Source organism: Cucumis melo, chromosome 6 (genome assembly GCF_025177605.1).
Source record: "Cucumis melo cultivar AY chromosome 6, USDA_Cmelo_AY_1.0, whole genome shotgun sequence".
Taxonomy (NCBI): domain Eukaryota; kingdom Viridiplantae; phylum Streptophyta; class Magnoliopsida; order Cucurbitales; family Cucurbitaceae; genus Cucumis; species Cucumis melo.
Genome location: NC_066862.1, coordinates 5,188,843 through 5,205,027, shown reverse-complemented (window position 1 = coordinate 5,205,027; position 16,185 = coordinate 5,188,843). Strand labels below are relative to the sequence as shown.

The 16,185-nt window shown below is 28.4% G+C and overlaps 2 protein-coding genes across 2 annotated transcripts; both read right to left on the bottom strand.

The window, feature by feature from the left end:
• Positions 1 to 432: 432 nt before the first annotated feature.
• Positions 433 to 3,509, bottom strand: LOC103484202 (exopolygalacturonase-like). Its single transcript, XM_051086584.1, has 5 exons — positions 3,320 to 3,509; positions 2,162 to 2,476; positions 1,722 to 2,011; positions 1,388 to 1,616; positions 433 to 681 (listed from the first exon to the last, which is right to left on the bottom strand). The coding sequence occupies exons 2-5, from the start codon at positions 2,468 to 2,470 to the stop codon at positions 433 to 435; spliced, it is 1,077 nt and encodes a 358-aa protein (XP_050942541.1). The 5' UTR covers positions 2,471 to 2,476; positions 3,320 to 3,509.
• A 2,329-nt stretch (positions 3,510 to 5,838) lies between these two features.
• LOC103483868 (exopolygalacturonase-like) lies at positions 5,839 to 8,424 on the bottom strand. The gene is made up of 5 exons (XM_008440687.3): positions 7,635 to 8,424; positions 7,246 to 7,560; positions 6,739 to 7,028; positions 6,417 to 6,645; positions 5,839 to 6,311 (listed from the first exon to the last, which is right to left on the bottom strand). The coding sequence occupies exons 1-5, from the start codon at positions 7,839 to 7,841 to the stop codon at positions 6,078 to 6,080; spliced, it is 1,275 nt and encodes a 424-aa protein (XP_008438909.1). The 5' UTR covers positions 7,842 to 8,424; the 3' UTR covers positions 5,839 to 6,077.
• Positions 8,425 to 16,185: the final 7,761 nt, after the last annotated feature.

Below are 16,185 nucleotides of genomic sequence, written 5' to 3'. Positions count from 1 at the left end.
CGGGTCGTCAAAATTTTCAACTCGATTTCTCAATCTAACGACTATTTTAGATAGTTGATTTAACAAACTAATTGCACAACAAAATCATAGTGGTTATATCCGTTTAACATTAATGGTTCGAATATTAACACAACACACCGATTTTAATTGAAGAATCAATTATAAATAATATAAATTAGACAAAATTAGAGAGGAAGAAGACAAAAAAACGAAAGACTAATGAGACGGATATATAACTCTTATAATCTCATTATTTATTCCATGCACATTTTGTATGTACGTTGAAATTAGCACTTTTGAAAATACAATGATATAATACAAAATATAGTCGAAAATGTAACATTTAACTCAACTTGGGTTTGAGGGGTTATAAGATGCAAATAATTGAATTAGCCCCTAATGGGTAATGTAATTGAGTCGATGATGAAGAGGCTAAAATGTTGAATTAAAAATGGTGAAAGAATTTAGAGCACCCTTGAAATTGAAGTTGCCAATATCATCATCTTCTTCTTCATCTTCATCATCATCTGATTGGTGACTAATGGAAGTGAGATTAATGTAAGAAAGATGAATGTTCTCACATGGCTTCGTTGAGCTGCATTTCAGATTAATTGCAAACTGAGAGTTGTAAGTTCCACTTATATTTCTTAGGTTGATATCACTCAGCTTCACACTTGATGGCTGTTCATCAAATAATAAACAACACCCATTAATCATCTATCTTTCTTTCTAAGCATTATTTACGGAGCAGTTTTGAAGAAAAAAACATTCTTGATAATGTTTTTAGAAATGTTTTTCAAAAAATGTCATTAATTTTTTAAACTCTTTCAATCAAATTGTTTAAAGTGTTTCGAAAGTTATTTTGACGGTTGTCAAATTCTTTAATTCTTTTTCTACAATAATTTTTTAATTTTTTATCAGGTGGATTTTAGGAATTCACAATTTTAAACATTTTTAACTTCCATTTCATTCTTATCATTGTAATTTTTAAATGATTTGTTACTATAATTGATTATAAGTTGTTGCAATGGATACTTTAAACATGCTCATTTAGGAAAAGTTATCCAAAGGAACATTTTAGAAATTAAGGTTTTATTTGTTAACAATACCAAATACCAAATTTATGTCTGTATTCTTCCCATTTATTTATCATAGTTTTCACCTATTCTAAAAATAAATTTGAATTTTTAATCAAATTAAAAAGAGATAAAATTATTTTTAGAAAACAACTTGGAATAGCTTTTAAAAATATTATAAAAGTTCAATAATAATAATAATAATAATAATAAGAGCTTAGCACATGAGTAAATCCATACTTTAATTGGGAGTATATGTATAAGAAGTACTTAAAAGTAGTGAGATAAATACAAATCATATAACTATCTACCTCTCGTGTGTCACAAGAATGATTAGGACAATATTGTTGATCTATGATAATGGGATTTGAGACATTGATCATCACAATGTTTTGAAATGTCAAATTGGTAGCATTGCTGCCAAGATCTCCTGGCCATGTTTTCACCCTCACTCCATTTTGAGTTCCATTTATGGTACAATTCTCCACCCTTATTCCTATCACATCTTTCTCCATTTTGTACTTCCCTAAACTCCCGATACTGCATTACATGAATATATATATATATATACTTTCAAATTTCAATAATTCTAAAAACTTCTACTCTTCCAATATATAGGTCGATATTCTAATTTAGATATAATACCTGATTCCATGTCCTGGACCACATGTAACATTAGAAACTGACACGTTCACACTACCAGGTCCAATGGAAACACAATCATCACCAACACCGATGTTGGAGTTTGTAACGTTGATATTGGTAGATTGGCTGATATGGATGCCATCAGTGTTTTGACTATTCCAAGGAGCTGTAATATTGAATCCAGAAAAATGAATATTGTCACACTGAAAAATGGACACATGAAAACCCTTGCTATCCACTAGGTTTATATTACTCACTGTCCCGTTCAACACATTGCTTAGCTTCAAAGACTGCACCGCACACGCAAAAAATGATTGATATTCCAGATAAATTATAACTTCACTACTTCCGAATTTTAAGTTTGTATCTATTTAATATCTAAACTAAAAGAGACTTTTAAAGTTTCGTCAAATATAATATATATATATACACACACTTACGGTGGCAAACATAGGACAAGTCAGTGCACGACGACAGGCAGAACCGGAGGACCAGGTTTGGGCGCCCTGGCCGTCGATGGTGGATAAGTGGCCGGCAGTGAGGGAGAGGCGGGGAAGGGAATGGAAGTGGATCCAAACGTCGGCGGTGAGGTTGGTGGGGGCAATCAAAGTGCCCAAAATGAGGACTTTGGGAGAGAGGTCACTGAAACATGGCCCTGAAAGTGTAATTTGGTCAACCAAGTAATTCCCTTCCGGTATTAACAGCATGGACTCTCCTTCGTTATAACATGCATCTTCCCACGCCGCCATCAATGCCTATAATAAACTTTCAATAGTTTCATTATTAGTTTTTGTATATAACTTGTATGATTCAATCAAAATTAATTCTCAATTCATATTTCAATCACAAGTTGATTGGCTTTATTTCTAACTCTCTTTTTCCCTTTAAGTACATCTATTTATAAACATAACTTCGGCCTCAAGTAACTACATTAATATAATAGTCTTTGTTTGCCGTTTTTGTAGTTCCTTTTGTTAACCCTTTCATTTTTGTTTTTAGTTTTTACAATTAATTCTCTCCATTTCTTATAATTATTTATTTTTTCTTAACAATCAATGGTTTAATTCTTAGTTAAATTCCAACTTTTAAGTACTGAATTTTCTAGTCATTTACCCAATAGTTATTAACTAGGTTTGACTATTTTATTGATGGGCAAAGACTTTCTCTTTTTAACTTCTTGTTTGATTTCAAGTTTTTTTGAGACACTTTTGACTTATCCATTAATTAGTTTGGTACAATTTATTCCTCAATCCTACAATTAATTTTCTATGTTACTTCTAAAGTCAAACTTATTTTAGTATATAAATATTGGTTCAATTAATTTAAAGATTGTAAGTTCTCCACTCTTAATTAGGGTTTAAATGCTAATATTTCCTAATTTCTAAATGAATATTATTTTAAATAAAAAAATTTCTCAAAAAAAAAAAAAAAATTACAATCACACCCATCTTAGATAAATTATAATATTTCCAATAGTATTTTCCAAAAAGGTAAATGTAAATTGTTCATAAATTAATCACGTAATTAAAAATAAAAATAAAAAATAAAAAAAGAATAAGGAAGAAGAAGAAGAAAGAGCCGAGAGGAAATGGAATTACCAAGGTGTCGTTTGTCTTCCCATCAGCAACTGCCCCATAATCACTTACATCAAAAACACGCAATCCACTCCAAGGATCTCCGACGGGGGGCTCCGTCGGGTACGAAGGCGGAAGAGCTACATCAAAACCATCAGCGGCAGAGAAATTAATGGCCGCCAGAAGAAAAGAGAATAATAATAAAAGTGATGAAAGCTTCATGATGTTAATGAAATAATTCTCGACTGTACTAAAATGGCTTGGATCGACAATTTATAATTTGATGAATTTGGGGGTTAATTATTTTAACTGAAGTAAGTACGATTTAATTAATTAATTAATTAATTGGAGTTAGGTCTTTTTTCTTTCTTCCTCAATTTATTATAATTTATAACTAATTCAATTATGGTGCTATTTAATTTAATTCTTCGTTTTTAATCTCTTTAATTGAGTTTTTGTGCCGTACGTTTTCTCTAGATATAATTTTCACTACAATATCTCTATTATTTATTTTTAACTCATTGTTTCATTGGTTTACCACTCAAATCCCCTTATTTTTAAGGTTCTTCCAATTTACGTACTCTTACACAATTACAAATATAATTGTAAGACTAAATTACACGTATCAAATTTTATATTTCAATGCATTTTTTCACATTTGAATAAACATAGTTTCTTAAACTGTAATACATAAATCAATTTAGACAATTTATTAAGATTGTCTCTTTGAGAAACATAATTTTTATCATCTAATCTTACTGCGATACAATGCTTTTAAAGTGTTGGAAAGGAATATAACTTTGTTGAGAAATATCCAACTGTTTTCATTTTTACAAGTTGTTGATTTTTTTCTTCTTCTTTTGGATTAAAAAATCAAAATGTCTAGTATGATTCTTTTAATTTTTATTATACCATAAAGGCATGCAGTAGATAGAGACACATGAATTTCTCGTAAGAAGAAAATACCTATAAAGAAAAAGCTCGATTTTCGCTCTAATGATTTAGCCGTTGCAATGAATGTGAAAATTTGAAAATATTGAGAATTTGTCATAAATTTTAAATAAATAAATAAATAAATAAAAACTTCCTCTTTTTTCCAAATATATTTTTTTTTAATTTTTTATATACAAGAGAAATACTTAAGAATTAATTATTTATATTAAATGATGGTTAATCATAGTCCTAAATTAGTGTCACAAAAATTGTCATAATCCTTTTTAATTAAAAATTTCAAAAATCGATATAAAAGGGGAAATTGCAACAAATTTTCCCAGCCATTGATATCCATAAGAGAAATTGAACTCCTACTTGATAAAACCGAACCTTCAAGCGTAAACGATTATTATAACATCTACAATCATGTACATTACGTTTGGAAGTTCTACAAACATTTGTACAAGTTAGAAGATATAGAATGTGTTTGGATTGATTTTTGAAATGTTTAATTTTTAAATACTTTGAATGTTTTTTTTCAATATGTGTTCATATACATTTAAATATAGGGATTTGTTAATGTTCATCTCTCAACCAAATCTACTTCGCGTTAACATCTATGAAAAAAATCATGAGGACGTTAATAAAGAAATATGATCGTTCAGTTCATGAAAATGAAGATGAATGAATAACGTGATTGAATTGCACATCTTTTAGTCTAGTTGATATTATATTGTCTCAAAAAATTATTTATCTTATTTATATTTTGTTGTTGTAAATCAACTATATTTTTTTTATGATTATGTATTTATATATTAAAATATTTGTGCTCCTAAAATTGAATCGTAAAAAAAAAAAAATAATACATAAAAATGAAATTAATGTTTAGTTTCAAGTGAATAATTTCATAACGTGCGATTAATTTTAAAATATACTTTTGAAAAAAATATTCAAAATGTATGTATTTCTCTATGAAATTAGTTCATAATGTTTAATAGTCCTTAATTTGACTTAAGTATAAACATTGTTAGTATAGAACAAACCAAATACAATTTTACATGTAAAGATTTATAAATAAGTTAAACCAAACACTGGTTAAATTTTAAATTTATTTTATAAAAAATATTTTTTAGAAAATATATTCTTAAAAAAATATTATTTTTCTAAACAATCCAAACTAGGACTCTTAATTAAATTGATAGTTCAATAGTATAATTGTTTTTACCACTGTACTTAAAAGTGAATTTTGCATTTTGTCCAAAAAAAAAATTGTATATGTCTTTTGACGATTTCTTATTTAAGATTTTGTTTGTAAACGAAAAACTTTTTGATAATGCATTAACATTTTTTATTTGTTTAACGATTCTAGAATTACATTTTAAAATATATTTTTACCCAATAAACTATGTTGAATTTAAATTAGACTAAAGTTGATGGCATATCAATAAAGTTAATAGTGTACTATAAATGAGAAATAAACACATAAATTACATTATATTCTTTTATATTTGTGTTTAAGATGAAAGTAATGACGACAATATAACAATAAAAATAACGTAAATACAACTGTTGCTTCCGCAGATTATCCACTATAAGAAACAACAGTATACTTAAAAAAGAACTGATTTTCAAATTTTTTTTTTTTTTTTTTTTTTTTTTTGCATTAAATTAAGATTGAGAAGCATCAAACAATTGTAACATGCTTTATCTATCTTGCCATGTTACAGATTAAGCTTCATCGAGACATAAACAGGACCCCAAAAAAAGAAGAAAAGAATTATCAAAAAAAAAAAAAAAACAAAAACAAAAACAATCGAACTTCAGCTGCAGCTTGAAGATGATGGATGGATCATTTGCAAGGAGGTGGAAATTGAAGGCCTCTGTAGCCTACTTTTGCATTGCTACATTGAGCAATAAATGGCAATTCTTTATTTGGAGGGCCAGTATATTTCAAATTGATATTAAACATCTCGATGTTTTGACAAGGGAATTGCTTACTGCACTTCAGTTGAACTGCTACTGGAGAGATTGATGATCCTTTCACATTTATGTAATGAACATCACTGATTTTCACTCGTGATGGCTGTGTTGATCAGTAACCAGTTAAACAACAACGTTACGGTAGTTAGTACATAATAAGTAGTTGGGAAATATACTGAGAAATTGAAGACGAAAAACAAAAACGAACCGGCTTTTGGCAATTGGTTTTTGAGCAGCTGTATTCTTGGTCTATGAGGATGGGATTCTTGACATCGATCATATTGATGTCTTGGAATAGTATGCCTGATGCAGCACTTGGGGGTGAATCTGGCCATGTTTTGATTCTAAGTCCATTGTCCGTTTTTACTAATGTGCAGTTCTTGACGATAATACCGCGTACGTCCTCCTCGTTTTGGTACTTTCCGAGGCTACCGACACTGCCATAGTAGACACCATAAATTAAACAGGGCAAAAGCAGAAAGCAGAAGCATTTTGCATAGCTGAACAAGTTTTTGAGATGTGGGAGTTACCTGATACCGTGTCCCGGACCGCAGGTGATTTTGTTGATGGCGATATTCATCGATCCTCGACCAAGAGAGATGCAATCGTCACCAGTGGCAATGACAGATCTCGATATTTTGACATTGTTCGAGCGGCTGACATGTATGCCATCAGTGTTTGGACTGGTTTCTGGAGCTGTTATGTGCAGTTTTCTTAGCCTAACATTCTCACAGTTTGTGATGAACATGTGAAACCCTTTGCTGTTGACGGAACTAATGCCTTTCACAAGCCCATGTGTGATGCCACTGAGTTTTAAATTCTAGGAACAAATGAGAAGGAAAAAAGAAGGTGAACTCGAAGTTGGAAGCTGCACCATAATGTGACTATCAGTTTTATACCGTTGGATGTAAAAGACACAAACTGTTAAAGTAACTTCAAATTCACATCCAACCGTTGTTAAGAGACAATCATATTGTGGCAAAAGAAAAGAAAGCCACTCGAAAAATCATTGATGTGATCAAAGGGTAACTACTTACAACAGGGAGTTTCTGGCAATTAGGATTCATACCACAATCATTGTATTCCCAAACAGCACTACCTTGTCCATCTAAAGTACCTCTGCCAGTGACAATCAAACCATTGATCTTCTCAAACAATATCCATTCATCCGAGAAGTAATTGCTAATGTCGATGCCTCCTTTCAACGTCGCGTCAATTTGAACGACGATAGGACTTGTAGAAGCACATGGCCCAGCAAATGCAACTTGATTGATCAAAAAAGTGCCACTAGGAATAACAACTCTCGCAGCTCCCTTGGAGTGACATGCTGCCACCCATGTCTTCATAAAACTCTACAAACACAACAAAAGAATTCATTACTTCATATAAACAACAACAGCAAAAACATTCTTTAATAATCAATCACCTCAGTGTTGTCTGTTTTGCCATCAGGTTTGGCACCAAAACTCAACACATTAAACACTGTTTCCTTTCTATGTTTAATGTCCTTCCCTAAATTAACATTTCGAAAGGGGTCCGGCAAGATCGGCCCGGGAAGCAGCTTGGCGTCGACAGCAACCAATGCTACTAATAGCAAGGTAAGAAGAATGACTTGTTTGAAAAAAGAACTCATTGAAGCTTGTAAAAGAAAAATAAAGATGAAAAGAAAAACAAAGTAAGTAATTAATAGGGTCGGTTTATTTAGAGGAATTAGAAACAAAGCCTCCAAGGGGAGGCCAAGGAATTAAAAATGAGAAATGATGGAGTGTGGATTTATGTGGTTTGGTGAATTTATAGGCTCTTTTAAAGGGGAGAAAGAGAATTGAAAGCACAAAGAATGTGTATAGAATTAAATTAAAATTGGTGGCAATGGGTGATTTTGTTAGTTGAAGTTTGGGGAAAAAAAGGCCTAAAATGAGTGGAATTCCTTCAAATTTGGGGGATAAACAAATTGTGTTTTAGTGAAGAACAAGGCAAGTTTTTCTCTACCAACTCTTCTATAAAAAGATTGGTTCTTTTACAGACATTTATTTTGTTGATATTGTGTGGGTTCAGAGAAGAACTCGCCTCACCAAATAACAAATAACTATTTTATTTCACATTAATTTATATCCCCTTAATATATATATATATATATATATAGTTAAGTTTATTTGTAAACTAAACTATGGTTATTTGTTTATGAGTTAGGTTATTGAAATTATTTACACCTAATCTAATTCAATTTTTTTTTTTAGCGAATTATATAGTTTATGCTATTTTTGTCTATTTGTTTAAAATTTTGGTTAAAGCGAAGAGCGAAAATGTGGATTTTTTAAAAATCAATATTGTAATTTTTAAAAAAGTAGTAGAAATATTAACTTACTACTACAATAATTAAATATATTGTAGTTTTATGGAAGGCTCAAATTTGGGTCCTAATTAATAAAGAAGAGTGCAAACCACGATACCCAAATGTTAGTTTTGGTATTTAGACGTTATTAGAAATATTAACTTACTATTAGAATGTAATTGAGATTATTGAGAATCAAATAAGTGTTTGAAAACCGTGAATAGTCGAAGATGAAATAAAAATGAAATTTAAAAGTTAAAAGTTATGAGAGAATAGTAAGAAAGAGAGTTGAATTGAAAACTGTCAGAACAGAATGAGTTTCATATATTACAGATTGAACCCAAAACGTTTCATCCAAACATAAATTTTAAATTACATTACAATACAAACACATTTTATATATTATAGAATGAACGAGTTTTATTATTAGCATTGTCAGTTGGTTTAGACAAGACGTTCCATTTTTTTTACATAATAAAGTTTATCATTATCGTCTCTCTTAAAGAGATATAATCCAACCATAATATTCGAAATAATAAATAAAAATAATGGTATATTTTTAGTTTTTTTTAAAATATTAATAAAATAATTTAGTGAACATATTTGTGGGAGAATTTCTTTTCAAAAGAATTTTAAATAAGGTTGATATTATAATATGTACATATAGTGGATGAATTTTTCGAGTTAACGTATTCTAAAAAAAATTTAGTACAATTGTTGCAGAGATAGAGAATCGAAAACCTTCCACCTTCTTATGAACTATCGCTAATAAGTCCATTTGAGCTCACCAGTAAAAAAAACTATATTCGTATGTAAAAAAATTCTTTTTTTTCTCTCACTTTCTTTTGACTCGTAATGGTCAAAGAATCCACTAAGTAATAAGAAATTCCTACTAACTTGGTATAAGGATAAATATTATTGCTCCTTAATTTAACCATTTAAGTGAGTATTTTGCGATATAATACTTTTATACTAAGGGAAACTTTTGTGGATAGAAAAAAATTGAAACTATTTATACAATATAGCAAAAAAGACTAAATTTTGTACGGAGAATTTGATAGATTTTGCTATATTTTGTAAATAATTTCAATTTTTTTTGGCTATATCTGAAGTTACTCTGGTATGAATCTATAACTTTGAATCTTAAAAGTAATTGACTGTAAAACTAATCTAAAGTTAACAATCTTTTAATTTGAAAATTGAAAAATGATCCCCTTTCGTATACGTATTTTTAAATCAAATGTTTTGTAGCAAAATCAATAACTAATATGTAAGAAAATTCTTAAAAGAAAACAATCAACCAAACTACTTGATCAAGAAGTCAAAAGTTCACACAACTCTACTTGTCGTTAAAGTTCAAAACAAAAAAGAAAAGAAAAAAGAAACATATATAGTGAAAAGTTGCAACACTAGAGGATAGCAAAGTAAGTTTCTTAGTTGATAACTTTGTATTACAAGCAGAGCCATTATAAGAGTTTTACAAGACTCTTTACAAGCTTGCTTCACACAAACATAGAAACTAGAACATGCCAAATCGAAACATATTTGTATATAATATACACTTTGGACTAAATAAAGAGTTACCATATCACTTTAAGCTTCATGGTTAATGGATCTTTCTATTTTGTTTGAACTCAACAACATCAAACAACCTTGTTAACTCGCTTTCCACCCCATTCTTTAATGATAATACCTCCATGAGCTTTCGCCAATTGATCACAACGAATTGGTGGTGATGATTCGACCATCCTTTTTGGAGGTTGAATTGCTACGACTGGTTGTGGCGGAGCTGGAACAACTTGCCTCGGCCTCCTCCTCGGCCGATCATAGTGTTCTTCTATGAGGGCAAATGCTTCCACTCCAATTCTAGCAAGATCGTTACGAGCTAGATCCTTACGAGCTGCCATGGCACAATAGTACTTATGACTTGTGTGTTCTCAAGGTTAGTATTTTAGTTTGGGGATAGAAATCGAAGAAGGGTGTGAAACACCATTTATATAGAAAACCTTGGAAATAGTTGGGCTTACCAATTTGTTGGAAATTACTCTTATCTCTCCAAAACTAAGAAAATTGGAATATGTTCTACCAAGAATAATGGTTTTGAAAGATTAATATTCCTTCAAATTATTTGTGGAATCTTTACACTTTCGGTGCTCCCATTAGAATTCTGACATGTATACTTGAAGAAATTTTTATACATTAAATAAAAGGTTAAACGAGTAAAAAATATATATATATTTTTTAATTAAATTTTGTAAGAGGGAGTATATTTGTTGGGTTGATCCAGATCTATATACATTAAAAGAATTGTAATTATTAATAGATTTTCAAAGTAAAAAAGGTGTCCTTTTATTGAGTTATTTTATTTATAATATGGTTTGTGTTACCAATACTTGAAAAATATCTGCATATAAGTAGTCCTTTTGGGATTGAGAATAAAGTAGTAAGAGATGTTTTTTATATGGGATAGTGGACGAATTTTATTCAACTATTTACACTGTGCATGAATAATAATTTGAGATCAATATTTTTATTACAAGTTCCAAATATTTTAAATAACATTCTAATTTTCTTCCCTTGAATTATAAATTTCATATTTACCCATAAAATATTTAATTAGAGTTATTTTTTAATAGTCAGGTTGAGTCGAAAAAAATTAAAATAAAAGTATTTGAAAAATAGAAAGTGAATTGAAGAAAAAAAAAAAAAACTAAAACAAACCAAACACTTGTTAATTAATTACTTGCCAACTTGAGCATACCCAAAATTAAGAAAACCGTAGAAGGGGATATATTCTGTTTAATCTAACGTTATCTTGGCATTGACTTGTCTTTTCAAGACAAATAACAAAGAACAAAGTTGGTAGGATTTTCTTTTACATCTTAGCTTCCATTCTTATTTTCAAATTTTATTCATCCAACGAGTGTTTTGTTTTAATTATAATAGATAGTATTTTTAGGGATTGAAATCAAATATAAAGTGATATTTTAAAAATATTACAGAACATATTTAAATTTTAAAGATGACTTAAGCGAGAAAACTTTTGAAAATATTTTAAATCCATTAGCGATAGACTACGATAAGCGTAGTCCAGATATTTATATATTATTGTCTATCACTAAAGTAATAATTGTCAATCTAAATCTATCACCTTTCATAGATAACTTAACATTTTGCTAGTTTTGCAAACAAGTGAACTCGTTTTACCATATTTGGAAGTATATTGTCAAATTTTGTATTGTATGTATCAAACTAAAATTATCCACTATTAATTTGTTTATTTTATTTTTATTTTTGTAAATATATAAATTTATACTTTCCATATGAAAAGCACGTAAAATTAAATTCAAAACTCATGGACCAACAAGTAAAATTAAATTCAAAACTCATAGACCAAAAAGTACTCTTCTAGATTAGAAAATAGTGGAATACATTTAAACTATCTTGGTGAATCTCGTGGTATTGTCCACTCATAATTTGCTACAGTTTTATAAATTATTGTTATTATTAGTATGTGTAATAATAATAAAAAAAAAAAACAAGCACATAAAAAAATATCTTTGAATGTATTAGAGTATTTGTAAAATAAATTTTAGAAACAATTACAAAAAATCTATCAATAATGGTACCATGTTTCTATTAAAATTGTTACACTTTTTAATGATTATTCTTAAACCAATTTTATAGACCCTTGGAGCTTATGCATTAATTTCCGTCTAAGGAATATAAATATGATAATATCATTATTTTTCAAAAGTGACATTACCATTTTTCTTAATGTACTGGAACTGGAAGGCCCAGAATTAAGCCTTTGAAAATAATAGAAAAATTAATTTTCTTTCTTTTTTTAACCTTCCAAAGAAAATACAATACAATAAATCTAAAATCTGAGAGTATGTTTAGATTGATTAGAGAAAAAAAAAATATATTTATTTGAACTTCTTTGAGTTTAAAATAAACTTTAATAAAATGATTTGTTTTAATAAAACCTTGAAAAAGTTAATCCAAAAATAAATTCTTAGTCATTCCTTCCACTAAGATTATGAAATTCTTCCTATCAAACCTAAGTTTTAGAAGTTAATTGCAATTATTATATATAGGTTTGAAAGGTATAATTGCATTTACAACAACCACTAGCTAAAACCAATTATTCCAGCTTTAATGGTAACAACTTTGTATAACGTAGATGACTTTATTTAGGTAATCAAATTTATGTGTTTTCCTTCTCCATTATTTTTTATTCTTCCTAAAGTTAGATTTGAAATATTGAAAAATTTCATTCTACTCCTTTGACTAGAGGAATAAGTCGATTTGGTTTCTAATGTTTCAAATTAGCCAATTTAGTTTCTGGTTTTTAAGAATCTATACTATATATAAAACGATTGAAGTGGATAAATTTTTTAGTCCAATTTTACCCTTTTATCGTAACTTTATTTTTGTCTTGTTTTAGTGGCAATTTTATCGTTTACATGGTTTTAATGTTTATGACCATTTTTACGTTCGACAAGATAAAAGTTATGTTTCCTTAACTTTTTATCTCCTTATTATAACTTTTCTAAAAAATTTAAAATTTTCTCTCTAATTAATTATGTCATTTAAATTTATCCAAACTCATTCACATCCTCTTCTATCCTTTGATCTTTTATCTTCCAACTATTCACATTCTCTTATCTCATATTAATTACTTTGTATCTCTTTTAACCTTTCAAATTCTTCCTTTTCAAATATTTGGGTATAAATATCTTTTTTTTTTTTTTTTTGTATTTTCACTCATGTTCACAAGTAACAACAAAATGCTAGGAGTGAAGACGAAAAACAAATCAAATTATGTTTTTCTATTCTCTTCTAATTTTTTTTTTATTTTATCTATCTTTTATATAGAAATATACTTGTGTTTGTTCATTCATTTATAAGGTTTCGTTTTAGTACACAACATAAGTTGAGGAAACTTGAACCACCAACTTAGCGGTTGACATGTACATGTGTCTATGCTCTTTATGTTTAAATTATGTAATGTAGAATCCAATATAATTATGAGAATCTTGCTCATGTTTTTTTCTTCATTTATTTATTTATTGTATTAAAGCTATTATAAATTTTGAGATAGTATATTATCATATTTCTAAATTTATTATTCATTTTCCACTATTACGATGTAAATATAAAAATTATATCAATATGAAAATATTGATATGACTTTTCTAATTTTATAAAATTAAGTTAAAATTATAATTTTTTCTTGTGTGATTTTCACGTGCACCACATCCGTTATTTACTAGTATATATAAAAGCCTCAATATAGAGATTTTTTTTTTTATCTCCATTATACCTTTAAGTTTAGTTCTTTGTTCCAAATCACTCTTTGGTTTTATTGTAAATTCATTTTTAATTATATTTTTTTTTTGTAATATATATAATTATAAAAGGCTCACCCTCTCCAACTACTTTTTGAATTAATTCTACTAGTAGAATTAACACAATGCCAAAAATTGAATGCAAATGGTTTTTCATTTACCCACTACTTTTTTAATTAATTAATTATACTTAAGTTTAGTGGAATTAAAGTATAGCATGTGAAGAATTGAAATCCAAAAGATTTTTTATTTACATTTTAGAAATTAGTTACAAATTAAATATCTTATTAATTCTAATTAATAATACAAATTTAAAGGCTTAAAAGTTGAAAAGTTTTGTAACAATTTTTTCTATTATATAAGAAGGCTTTCTTGATTTTTTTTCTACCAATTGAGAAATTTGGATCAATCCAATGGATTGTGTAATAGGATAAGATTGGTATGTCGGTCATTTAGCAAAAGTATTATACATGTTGAAATAACAATGGATGATAATGTAGGAAAACAAGTTTTTTCTTCCATGAATACCATTAAGCTCACCAAATGACAATAGATATCCATTCAAGTTCAAGAGCAAACAATTCTCTATTCATTTATGCTTTGCAATGACAATTAACAAAACACAAAGACAAACAATTCCTAATGTTAAAATATATCTTCCTTAAAAATGTGTTTTTTTATGGATGACTTTATTTTGCACTATTTAGAAAAATCTTAGGATAATTATATGGGTAGCAATTTTTAGAATAATTATTAAGTATGTAGCAATATTTTTTAAAAATTGCAAATATAGCAAAATCTATCGTTGATAGACTTTTATGGTTTATCAATAATAAACTAACATTTGCTACATAGTCTATCAGTGATATACTCCTATTATCGATAGATTTTGACAGATTTTGCTATATTTGCAATTTTTTAAAAATGTTGTTATATACTTCATTATTTTGAATATAATTGCTATATTTGCAACTATTTCAAAATCTTATTAAAGACAACAAAAGTTTGGATCAAGCCCATAGGTAACAATAAGTTACCTTTAAGTTGTGCAAGAAAATATTGTTTATAAAGAATTCTTTTTTAATATATGCAAGTCTTACGTTTAAATTCTTATATTTTAATCTAATTATTATAACCTCTTTTATGTATATCTAATTCTATTACATTTTGAATTTTGTATCTTTAAATTTAGCACAACCTAAACATATACATAGAATGTTCACTATATAATCTAAAGCTACGCATCATACGTGTCATGCACGTGTCTTTTACTAGTAAGTTTAAAATGTCGTTTTTTATATTTTCTCTCTCCTCTTTCTTCTTCTCTCTCTTGTCCTCTCTTCTACATCTTCATTCATCATCTCTATATTTGTCTCTTTCACGCAGATATCTCTACAAATTTCCTCCTCTGTCATCAGAACGAACATTGGACTTCTTAGTTAAAAATATAATATGTTTTAATCAATTGGGTTATGCTCAAATTTACATTAAACCCTTTACTTTTGAGTTCAAAATAGGTATTTTATTCAAGTTGATAACATATATTTTATTCATTAAATTGTATCCAAAGTTAACATTTCAATAAATATAATGAAGTAAAGAGCATTTATATCTACCTAGCTCAAACATATAACTCAAAATATATTCTATAGGTTAGAGGTTTGTACTCTTTAGTTCTTGTCACTGTGAATGAGAACCATTATCCCTAAGACTTGGTCAATGGGTTCGTCTTGTTACTACAAGCTTTGCACAATAGACCATATTTGGATATCATCCCATGTCCACCTTCATCTTCAATGTGGCTGAGTGATCTCAATCTTCATGTGAATTTTGATGTACTTGTCTTACATAATGAGGTGGGCATTAAAGCTATTTTTTGAGACGCCAATAGTGACTTCATGCTATTTTTTTAGAAAGCATTTGATCTCTAATGGTTTCAATTTGAGCTTGCTAAGCCCATTGCTTTTTGTGAAAACATATTGGAAGAAAAACAAGATTTCATCCATTGTGATCCAAAACTAATTATATCCAAATATCCTTTGAAAATCTTCTATCAAACAAAATTCAAAGGATATTTCTTTTGAAAATAACATGCGGGTCTAATCCGATAAGCAAAGTTCAAAATCCACTTGTCAAAAGCACCTTTTTTCTGTCCCACATAGAAAAATTTAAAAGAGGCAAGAGATTATAAATATAAAACAAGGCTAAATGGTAAATTTAAGTATGTTATTTGTGATAGTATACCCTTGTCACTTAACACGTGTAGTTGCACTGGGAAGAAAAAAACTCCA

Coding starts and splice junctions, on each gene's coding strand:
- LOC103484202 (XM_051086584.1), bottom strand. CDS start 2,470: ATGGCGGCGTGGGAAGATGCATGTTATAACGAAGGAGAGTCCATGCTG. Junction 2,012..2,161: donor CTTGTCCTATGTTTGCCACC/GTAAGTGTGTGT, acceptor TGTGCGGTGCAG/TCTTTGAAGCTAAGCAATGT. Junction 682..1,387: donor ATTCTTGTGACACACGAGAG/GTAGATAGTTAT, acceptor TTTGATGAACAG/CCATCAAGTGTGAAGCTGAG.
- LOC103483868 (XM_008440687.3), bottom strand. CDS start 7,841: ATGAGTTCTTTTTTCAAACAAGTCATTCTTCTTACCTTGCTATTAGTA. Junction 7,029..7,245: donor ATTGCCAGAAACTCCCTGTT/GTAAGTAGTTAC, acceptor ATTTGTTCCTAG/AATTTAAAACTCAGTGGCAT. Junction 6,312..6,416: donor AAACCAATTGCCAAAAGCCG/GTTCGTTTTTGT, acceptor TGATCAACACAG/CCATCACGAGTGAAAATCAG.